The following is a 10,671-nucleotide window of genomic DNA, read 5'->3' on the forward strand; positions in this document are numbered from 1 at the left end:
ATTTAAAAAAATAAATAATTAGCGTGTACATTACTCAACACTATATTACTGCGTACATTGCTCGTCTCAGGTTGCCAGTTATGTTCATGTTTTATTTTATATTTCTATGATTTATAAAAATAACGATAATGGTTTTTTAAAATTTGCGTTGACATTTTTTTTTATGTTTAAAGACATTTAAAAAGTAAAATTAGTGGAAGTCGAAAATCTGTGGTTGCGTCAATTTTTTCATGGTATTAGGTGCTAAATGTTTTCAATGTTAGATTTTGAAGTAATCCAAAAGTATAAGTATCAGATTAGCTTATTTTTCTAATCTAATGGATTTACGTTACTGATTACAAAATGTTTCATGTAATTTGTACTTCAAAGTAATCCAACACTGTAAATATCTTGTATAAAGTCACAGATTCTGTTGTTTTTAGTCTTTAGTCCCAAAAAATATGTATAAAAAATTAACATGTCCGAAAACGTTTTGGATTTACAGGTGATATTTCATTATATTTCAAGATTTACACGTCAGAAAAGGAAAAAGTTTGATCATTACAAGTCATCAAAACAGTGGGTTTCTCAGAAGGTCCAAGTTAATCTACAGGAATTTATGTTTCCGATTCAGTGGTGATGGAAAACAGACTAAAGTGAAAAGAATAAAGAAATTAAAAATTCTCTTGTCTCCCTCGTCAGTTCGTGTCTGTTGCCGCAGGGCGGCGCTGCATCACACGTTCTCCCCCCTTTTCCTCTTCCTGTAGTACTTCCGGGTTCTAATGTTTACATCAGACAGCCTCGCTGGGCTCAGAGCAGCTGTTCACTCTGCTTTATGAAAAATCATATTTCATGTGGAAACAACACGAGGGGCAGGCGTGAGGACTCACGCGCGCTCCCGGTGAGTTCCACCGCAACACGTCATCGGTCAGAACGTGACCGGAAACGGTGTGTTTTCTTCTTCACACCGGCTAACGAGGCTAACGAGGCTAACTCAGCTACATGACACTAACATGAGCAGAAATATCTATATGCTGTAAAGCTAAAATATTAAAAAACGCATGTTTATTTAAAAGAAAAATATTAAATATGTGTTGTTTTTTTATGAAATTGCATGTAACACATGAACACATTATTTTTGTATGTGATTTTTAAAAATAATTTTTGGTATAATCATTTTGCTTTATTATTATTATTTATTGGGGTTTTTTCTGTTTTGATTTTATTTACATATTCGAAATAAACATGTTTAATTAAAATAATGTTGCTGGAACATGATGTGATTTTAATTGTTATCTCCACTGTGGGGAAATATGGTCAATTGAAGAAAAAAAATCTTTAAAAAAAAATGCAGCTGGTAGTGATATAGACTTAGGAGTGATGACGGGTAACAATATATATACGGTACATCTGCTGATATATATATATATATATATATACACATTAATTTGTCAGTGATTCCTAAGATGAAAGACATGTAATTGAGACTTGATATTTTAGTTTAACCATAAACTTGATTTTGTTTTTTTATATCTTGACAGAGTCCCAGGCAGCAGGCCTCCAACATCCACAATCAGCTACCCAACGTACAGAACAAAACCATGAAGAAGAAAACCAGACGCCCGAGGTCAAAGTCTGACACAACAGCGAGCATCGGCGTGGAGAAGCGGACGCCAGGAAACAGAGGGAGACCTCAGAAGACCGGTCCCGTCGCCGCAGATGAGGATTTTTACCAAGACGACACCTCAGCAGACAAGACGACATCTGCTGCTCACGACGACACACACGGACGTCCGGAGAACAAGTCGAGATCTTCAGGCGAGTGGCTCCGAAAGTTGTAGCTTCTCAGAGACAGAGAAACTTCTGGTCTCTTTACGTATCAGCAAATATTGTCTTTCCCTTTGGCTTCGACTAATGAATTCAGTACCAACGTGTTCTAGCAGTTAGTGTTCAGTTCAAACAGAGTCTTGTCTGTTCTCTCGTAACGTTCTACTGAAACTGTTTGTTTCAGTAAACGACCGGAATGAGGATTATTTTAACAATTAGACGTCCGAGCTGAAGAACAACTCTTTACTGCAAAGGCCTCGTGTCGCGTTCTGCATCGACACGTCGAGTTTGATTTGGTGATTTTTGAATAGTGTGGTCCACAGGAGGATCCCTGCGGGACTCCTTTTTCTTTACAGCTCCACAGAAACAACCTGTCGACCTGTTTTAGTTAATAAAGACAGTTGTTGTGTTTGTTCCGCAGGTCGACTGTCCACCGCTCTCTGTCGCCTCTGCCACGGAAAGTTCTCTCCACGCAGCCTCCGACACGCCTTCAACCGCCGGTCGAGAGACTCCGTTGATATCGTCGACCACGAGGACGAGGACGACAAGTGCGACGCCGCCGCGGCCCAGTCGCCTCTTCTGTTCCACACAGACTTCCAGCGGCTGGTCGGGGTCCAGCTGAACCGCGACCCCCGCTTGTCCGAGTTCATCTGCAAGAAATGTCACACCAAGTTCTACAAGTGCCACGGCATCCTGCTCCGGTTCCTGCAGAGAGTGAACCTCCCGCCCGTCGGGAAAGAAAACCTGAAGAGCCGGTGAGTCGGAATTTAGCTTTAACTTTTTAAAAAATTTGTTTATTTTTAGCTGCAAGGATTATTCACTACGATGGAGTCAAAGGGGCCACGTTGAGGGAAAAACATGAAAGTGAGACGTCGAGAATAATGTCGGAATATTATGAGAATTAAGTTGAAATATTAGGAGAATAAAGTCGTAAGTTTACGACTTTATTCTCCTAATATTGACTTAGTAGTGACTTTTTTCTTGCAATGTTATGATTTTTATTTCTTTTAATATTTTGACTTTATTCTCATAAATTTACGACTTCATTCTCGTGACATTGACTTAGGGTCTCTTATGTTTTCCTCTCTCAATGTGGCCCCTAATACTCCGTCGTAGATTCACAAATATTCAGGTGGAGAATCAAAAAAATGAGCGTTGTTTGTTACTTTTTTTTCCAGGAAGAACACAAAGTGTCCAGAGTTGTCGGGGAATCAGGCATCAATGAGTAAATCAAAAGGCATATTTGTTAATTTCATCTTTTCAGACATGACATAAACTTACAAGTTGCCTGACCGCTGTTTGTTTTTCTTTCAGCGCCGCCATCGTCCTTCACGTCGGACCCCCAGTGCCTCCACGGTCTGGTGTCGTGGGCTCACCAGCACGGGGAGGCCTGCCGCTCCTGCCCCGGCCTGAGGGAGGTGCTGCAGGGCCGGTGCTGGGGCTCGGTCAGAGCCGTGTGGGGCTGCGTCGACGGGCACAGGTACGTCATGAACACTCGGGGCGCTGACGCCACGAGTTTCGGGAGCAGCGACAGAGTGATGTCAGAGGAGGAGGAGGAGGAAGTTGAAGGTGAGGAAAAGCAGCAGCCCGGTGGGAACGGAGGGTTGATGGTTCAACTCGGTCCGCCGGCCGTCAGGACGCAGACTCAGAACTCAGCGCTCGACTGGACGAGCAGCACCGGAGGTGAGACCGTGTTTCTCCCGTCAGACGATGATCTGTGTTGGACGTTTATGGATCCATAATCATAATCGTTACGATTACAGGTCGTGAGGAGGCGACGTCTCCTGCTCCGCCTCAGCTGGAGGACAGAACCGCCGACAGCGACGCGTCCGACAGGTTCGTCACACAACTGCCAGTTTGTGGAAGAATTCCTCAAAACTTTGTTTCTCAGCCTTTGATCAAATCAATGAGTGTAAATTAATAATACAGGCGTCACGTCTCCACTTCCTTGTGGATATCGAGGCCCCGCCCACACACACCAGCTTGACCAACCACGAGTCAGTGTTCAGCTGTCAATAATGACGTCTCTGCTCCCGTTTTTACATCATCAAATATCTTATTAAAAAGCAAAGTGATCAGAAACATGAGCATGTGAACAAACCTCAGTGTGATAAGAACTACCTCACATGACATGGAGGGGGCGGGGCTTATGACCTGTACTGCAGCAAGACACCAGGGGGAGATCACAATGATTTGGCTTCACTTTAGACGAGACGTCATGACGTCCATCTTTATTTACTGTCGTTGGATTCGACTGAGATTTTTAAAATATCAGCTGTGTGTGTGTGTGTGTGTGTGTGTGTGTGTGTGTGTGTGTGTGTGTGTGTGTGTGTGTGTGTGTGTGTGTGTGTGTGTGTGTGTGTGTGTGTGTGTGTGTGTGTGTGTGTGTGTGTGCGTGTGCAGGATCGTGTCCGATGACGAGTTTGAGGCTAGTAGAAAAGGAGCGTTGTCAGACGACGAGTTGTTCGAGCCGTCGTCCGACAAGAGGTGCGTACAAACACAAATACAATGAACCAGCAGAGGTTCTGTGCTCAGTGTGGTTCTGTGTCGCTCAGATCTCGCAGGGCGACCGTCCCCAACAACAAGAGACGACGGAGCCCCAAGGCGCCTGTGGAGCCGAAGATCAAGAAGAAACCAGGACCCAAACCGGGCTGGAAGAACAAGCTCAAACCTAAAGGGTCGGTCGGTCTTTTAATACAACAACTTCTACTCAGTTAAATATAAATATTTCACGCACATTAACCGACTGTTGTTGTGGTTTTTATTCTGAAGAGAGGAGCTGCCCAACATCTACAAGTGTCCGTATCAGGGCTGCACCGCCGTGTACAGAGCACCTGACGGGCTGAAGGTCAGTGACCCACAGACTCCGACACCAAATCCCCATCTTCATATTCTCCATTAACATTTTGATTATTAGCCATAATGTCGTAACCGTCCGAGGTCAAATCACCTGTCAAGCTCTGAGGTCGTGAAAAGATGACATCAACCTTGTTTTAAGAAAAACAACGTTTTATTCACCATGTCATTGAGAAGAACTACTGTACACTACCCACAATCCTACATTGTAACATCGACGAGTTTGCAAATTGTAAATGGATAATTGTATTTGTTGGACATGTGTTCATAGAAACACATCAAGGAGCATCACGAGGAGGTGAGGGAGCGACCGTGTCCTCATCCCGGCTGCAACAAGGTCTTCATGATCGACCGTTACCTGCAGCGACACGTCAAACTCATCCACACAGGTGACGAGTCTGCACAAAGATTATTTATTATATCGTCAGCAGTGTTTGTGATGTTTGGCGTCACCTTTATCTCCGTCCCCTGTCTCTTTTCCAGAGGAGAGGAACTACATCTGTGACCAGTGTGGTCAGACCTTCAAACAGAGGAAACACCTGTCAGTTCACCAGATGAGGCATTCAGGAGCCAAGCCCCTGCAGTACGTACGGACGTCTCACAAACTCCTACACACACACACACACACATAATGTGTATATATATATATATATATATATATATATATATATATATAAACATTTTAAATCCTCTCTCACCTGCAGGTGTGAGGTTTGCGGCTTCCAGTGTCGCCAGCGAGCGTCTCTGAAGTACCACATGACCAAACACAAGGCGGAGGCCGAGCTGGAGTTCGCCTGCCTCATGTGCGGGAAGCGATTCGAGAAAGCTCACAACCTCAACGTGCACATGTCCATGGTTCACCCGGTGATCCAGACGGAGGCTCAGAGAGGCAGCCTGCAGCAGCAGCAGCAGCAGCAGCAGCCGCCACCGTACTCCGACCTGCGCACCATCACACTGACCGGGGAGGTGGTGCAGCAAGACCAGGACAGATGACGACGGGGAGACCAGGTCCAGGTCCAGGACCTGCTGCTGCTGCGAGTCACCGCTGTCTGACACGGAACAGACGTTTGACTCTTAACAAAAAAAACTTTTGCGTCAAAGGAACAACGTCCAGTGTCATTTCAGTCGACAGTGACCTGATCTACTGACGATAAACATCCACTCCCCTCGTCGATTCGCATTCTCAAAAATTCATCTGTTTCATTTTCTGATGCCACGAGTTTGAGTTCATCAGCCGCCGCCGCCGCCGCGTCACGTGTGAAAAAAAACTTCATTGACTCCGGACGGTAAATTACTTTCTTCCAAGAAATTATTTTAAAAAACTTAAAATTTTAATGCTGATTTATTTGTTGACAACTGTTATTACCATGGTGATAACAAATGTGGACCAATCCTACGGCGAGCGGTTTGCTGTTCACAGAGCTGTCAATCAAAGGTCCATGACCCCATGAAGTTTTTAAAATGTATCTTTCCCCCCCAAAAAAGGTCAAAATGACGGCAGAAGCATTTTTTTAAACGAGTAATCGCTGCGACAAAACACCTTGTGATTCCTGTCACGGCTTCACGATAAAAGCAGACCAGTGTTTCCACAGGTGGATGCTTTTAATGTGAAGGTGCATCGTTTCCTGCCGATCACATGGAATCACAGATTTTCTCTTTAAGTAAAAAAATAAGAATATATAGATTCTAGATTATTTCTTACACAGGGTGTAAATAGCTGGAAAAAAGAGCCAACCCAGGAATAGTTTTTTTTGTTGTTGAAGGATTTGATTTAATAAAAAATAAAGAAACAAGCTCTTCTGTTACAGATCTGAGTCAAAGATGATTTTACAGCTTCACACGTTTATTTTATTTTAGAGCTGAACTGCACAACTCACTGTGTGACCCACGTGAGTTTCTTGTCCCATAATGCAACATTCTGGTTGTCCCAATGCACGTGAGGCACCTGGATGTTGCCTCATCGTGTGGCTGAGTTTTTACATCACTCAGTTTTCTGTCAGTGTCTCAAAAAGGGCTTCAGACGTACATGTGTAAACTTGTGTGAATTATGTTAAAAAAAATAAAAAGTAGAAGAAAATGAAATGTAGACTTTCTTTACAAAGATGAGAATCAACAGTTTTTTTGACATCACATGTCAAATCTGGAACATGTTTCTGTGCAGCAGATATACTGTACCTGCTGTAAAGAGAAGAGTCTTAAGTTTTTCTCTCAGCTGTTCAGAGGAAGTCCATCTCCGGGCTGAGGCTCGGAGCAGCAAGGTGCATGGACAGAGCAGCCGCCACCTCTGGATCCAGGTCTGCGCACTGGGACTCGAGCTGCACCAGGAAACAACGTCGACAGAGACGAGACACAAGGGAGTGAGTGAGCGTTTTTTTCCACCATGAGGCTGAACGCCGGCGCTCGTGTGTTTTACATTTACCCGTCTGAGTTGGCCGGAGGACAATGTGGCGGGAGGCGTCTGTGAAATGGCTCTCAGGAGGAACGACTTTGCCCGGCTCAGGATCTGGGACGGCTCCGACTGACGCTGATGTTGCTGTTGTTCGGCGGTGGAAACAGACGTTCTTCCGTCCAGGAAGAGCTGCAGCAGGCGGACGTAGCAGAGGACGGCGGCGTGGAGGAAGCCGGGACAAAGCACGGCTCTGTGCAGCAGCTCCGCCCCCTGCTGGAGCAGCAGGCTGAAGACACAAGAACAACCAGTTACTAAATAATTTAATGAAGTAGAGCTGCAAAGAAATAAGAACAGGCTGACGGCTTCTTTTAAATTCACATTTATTAAACAATGTTTTTGAAAACAGCTGGAACATCTCACCTGTAGAACGCCCAGGGCATCAGTCGAGTACACTCATCTGTCGTCACCAGGGTAACGGACTGATAAACACCTTGTTCTGGAGTCGAAGAGGGGAAAAAAAAGCAGCTTTCAGTTATACACTGTAAAACAGTCACTTCATGTCAGAGCAGAAGTCAGATACAGAAGTTCACTGTACCGCTGGATTTGAAGATGAGCAGCCAATCGGCAGAGTCGACCAACACGGACAGGAGGTCTGAGAATAAAGTCATGGATCTCTGGTCACTGTCGTCCTGCAGAAAGAAAAAACCCCAGAGAGAACGTAGAACACTTTTACTCCTTTCAGCTGTTGGAGATTGTAAAAATGTATTACTACCAGAAGAAAGAAGCTGCAGGCAAGAACGTACAGGAACATGCTATGTATTTTTCTGTTTTCTTGTTCTTCAAGCTATTCTACTCCCAGCTTTGAAAAAATAAAGTAGAATCATCGCCACACGCATCTCCACCTCCGCCAACCGGTCAATCTCTTCTTCTGTTCCTGAGTTACAGTTTTGAATAACTGGCCAGAAAATAACATGTTGATGTCCCAGTGACGTTGACCTTTGACCTTTTGGATGTCGCCACCACTTCATCATTTTATCGTATTAGACATTTGTTATCTTATGTTATTTTTTCGAGTTATGTCCAAAAACATGTGTTGTGAGGTCACAGTGACCTTTGATCCGAATGTTTCAACCAAAAAACTGGGCAGAATTCCCTCTCGGTTTATTGAACCTGTGACCCGTCTACATCCTGAACCTGATCCTGATGTGATGACGGGTGTCTGATACCTGAGGGTGGAGCAGAGTTGACAGGTGGTCGTTCACACACAGGAAGAGCAGGAAGACCAGAACCTGGAAGAAAGGTTGAGGGAAATGAGAGAGCGGCGGGTGAATAAATACATAGATGGTAGAAAACACACTTTGACCTTAAAATGATTCTGATTTATAAGTTCTTAACTGTCACCTGTCGGTTCTGTGTTCCCCTCTCGGGTCGCAGCATGTTCAGGGCGGCGCCGAGGCTCTGGCCTCGCCCCCCACCACCACCTTGCCAGGCCCGATGCAGACTGGAGGCCAACAGCAGAACTGGAGCAGGAGGCATCGCCACTGGCGACGGGCCGTTAGTGTTTACTACACTGAAACATCATTAAACAGAAGAGACGAGTGAACCAAAATAACTAACACACACACGCACACGCACACACACACACACACACACACACACACACAAAAGTGACAGTGAGACGGAGGGTGGGGTCGTTCATGACATCAGAGGTCGAACCTGTTTGCCCAGTGACGACAGTCGGTGAGAAGCTGCAGCTGCTGCGACAGACGATCTCCATCACAAAGACGAGTCCACAGCGACGACATCACCGGGGACAGATGCTCCCACCAGTGCTGCACACACACACACACACACGCACACGGACACGCACACGCACACACACACACACACACACAAAGAAAAGAGCCTCAGTATTTGTATTTCACCCAAAAGAGCAAAGTGAGTGTGGAACAGGAAGTACCACGGTGGAGGTGAGCAGCAGAGGACAGTGGACACTGATCTGAGTCCAGGCCTTGTCCACTTCCTCCCTGGGACGACCGCAGGACACGCTGGCACACAACACACCCTGGAGAGGAAGCACACACTCTTTTCTTCACAATGTCACCTGAGAGCTCTGATTGGTTTATATATATATATTTATAACTGTACATGCTCACCCTCAGGAAGTGTGTGGTGAGATGGAAGGACATGGACCCGGCGGGAGAACACGCCTTCCTCTGATGCTGGTTGATGTGTTCCATCAGCCTAGTACAGTCCAGAGTCGTCCTCCCACCTTCGGCCTTCAGCTGGACGAACAGCGGCGCCGGCAGCGCCAGCACGACTCTGTGACATTACACAGGAAGTCATAATCGTAATAAAGGGAAATATGAGAAATTGTCTATGATCACTCGTCGTCATCCATCACTAGGGTAATTGTCTAGGTTTTAAAGGAGAAACATCATATCGAATGGCAGTGTGTGTGTGTGTGTGTGCGCGCGAACGTACCTGTTCCAGGTGTTCAGTGTGTGTTGCAGGCCGAGCTCCGAGCCGACGCTCTGGGTGTCCGAGCTCGCTGTCGGTCCGGAGCATCTCCGAGAGACAAACTCAAACAGGAACTCGCACACGTCAGCTCTGCCGCAGACGCTGGTCGCCTCCATCTCATAGACAAACTCCTTCACACACACAATCATATTAATAATATAATAACCATCACATTGATAGTAGTTTTCCTGTGAACACACACACCTGTAATCTTGACATGATGTCTGGCAGACATGTTCCTGTGGCCGACACTCGCTCGTCCAGCTGCTCCAGACTCCTGTCGATAGTCGGAGAGTTTGATTACACAAGAGAAGGAATAAAACTGACTTAAAATATTCTATATTATTTGTTTTATAGCTTTTATTGTCTTTTGTGCTCCAGCGTCCTTTTCCTTAGAGGTTTTCTATGGAAAAGGTTTGACGTATAAACTTTGAAACAATCTATTGAAAGTTTTTCTTGCATCTCTTTCTTAATTTTGACAGATCGAACCTTAACTGCTGGTCCATGACGGCGTCGAGGAGACGAGAGCAGAGGATCCTCATGTCTCCTCCGCAGCCGCCCTGCTCCTCCGGACGAGGCCAGTACAGCTCCAGACAGACCCACTGCTGGTACTCATGACTGCGCACGCACGCACACACGCACACACACACACACACACACACACACACACACACACACACAGACGTATTGTATTCTGATGTCATCTGTGAGGGAAAGTGTTTGTATGTTTGTGTGTGTGTGTGTGTGTGTGTGTGGGTGTGTGTGTGTGTTTCCTGTCGTTACCGTTCTGGGTCAGTCAGGGTGTCGTCGCTCCTCTGGACTCTGAGCTCGTGAAGCAGCCAATCAGAGAACGACAGCTTGAAACAAACAAAAGCACAAAAGGTTCATCATTTCTTTGTTTGTCACTAACATACGAACAAAGCAACAAAGTAACAAAGCTACGTCCGTCTTACCTGATACTGTGGAGTCGTCTCCTGCAGCTGCTGAAAAGCGGCGTCCGTCCACAGACGCCGAGCCGCCGTCCTCCAGGTGCAGCTGGAGTGTGTGACTCCGCCCCACAGGTTCTGCTCCTCCTGACGTTCATCACCCACCTGACGAGT

At 45.8% G+C, this 10,671-nt stretch overlaps 2 protein-coding genes across 3 annotated transcripts in view; one reads left to right on the plus strand and one right to left on the minus strand.

Moving 5' to 3' along the window:
* Window positions 1–729: 729 nt before the first annotated feature.
* znf276 (zinc finger protein 276) lies at window positions 730–6,291 on the plus strand. 2 transcript variants are annotated; one of them, XM_035641580.2, is made up of 12 exons: window positions 730–880; window positions 1,521–1,797; window positions 2,228–2,561; window positions 2,985–3,031; window positions 3,121–3,489; window positions 3,570–3,642; window positions 4,210–4,293; window positions 4,362–4,484; window positions 4,579–4,654; window positions 4,934–5,051; window positions 5,146–5,245; window positions 5,367–6,291. In XM_035641580.2, exons 1-12 carry the CDS (start codon window positions 815–817, stop codon window positions 5,653–5,655), a joined length of 1,956 nt encoding a protein of 651 aa, XP_035497473.2. In that variant the 5' UTR covers window positions 730–814; the 3' UTR covers window positions 5,656–6,291. The 2 variants fall into 2 exon arrangements, with proteins under 2 accessions (XP_035497473.2, XP_035497474.2); XM_035641581.2 differs by having other exon boundaries at window positions 749–927.
* Window positions 6,292–6,404: 113 nt separating this feature from the next.
* The window catches only part of LOC118314854 (Fanconi anemia group A protein), a 14,332-nt gene continuing 10,065 nt past the window's right edge, over window positions 6,405–10,671 (minus strand). The window contains exons 27-40 of the mRNA XM_035641572.2: window positions 10,525–10,671; window positions 10,355–10,428; window positions 10,061–10,189; window positions 9,776–9,848; window positions 9,536–9,702; window positions 9,208–9,373; window positions 9,012–9,116; window positions 8,768–8,883; window positions 8,453–8,621; window positions 8,278–8,340; window positions 7,647–7,740; window positions 7,472–7,547; window positions 7,082–7,337; window positions 6,405–6,977 (exon numbers count right to left, since the gene is read on the minus strand). The exon at window positions 10,525–10,671 is cut by the window's right edge and continues 42 nt beyond it. Coding sequence (XP_035497465.2) covers window positions 6,879–6,977; window positions 7,082–7,337; window positions 7,472–7,547; window positions 7,647–7,740; window positions 8,278–8,340; window positions 8,453–8,621; window positions 8,768–8,883; window positions 9,012–9,116; window positions 9,208–9,373; window positions 9,536–9,702; window positions 9,776–9,848; window positions 10,061–10,189; window positions 10,355–10,428; window positions 10,525–10,671 — 1,734 coding nt within the window. The 3' untranslated portion in view covers window positions 6,405–6,878. The remainder of the gene's footprint in view (window positions 6,978–7,081; window positions 7,338–7,471; window positions 7,548–7,646; window positions 7,741–8,277; window positions 8,341–8,452; window positions 8,622–8,767; window positions 8,884–9,011; window positions 9,117–9,207; window positions 9,374–9,535; window positions 9,703–9,775; window positions 9,849–10,060; window positions 10,190–10,354; window positions 10,429–10,524) is intronic.

Source organism: Scophthalmus maximus, chromosome 7, assembly GCF_022379125.1.
Source record: "Scophthalmus maximus strain ysfricsl-2021 chromosome 7, ASM2237912v1, whole genome shotgun sequence".
NCBI classification, from domain to species: domain Eukaryota; kingdom Metazoa; phylum Chordata; class Actinopteri; order Pleuronectiformes; family Scophthalmidae; genus Scophthalmus; species Scophthalmus maximus.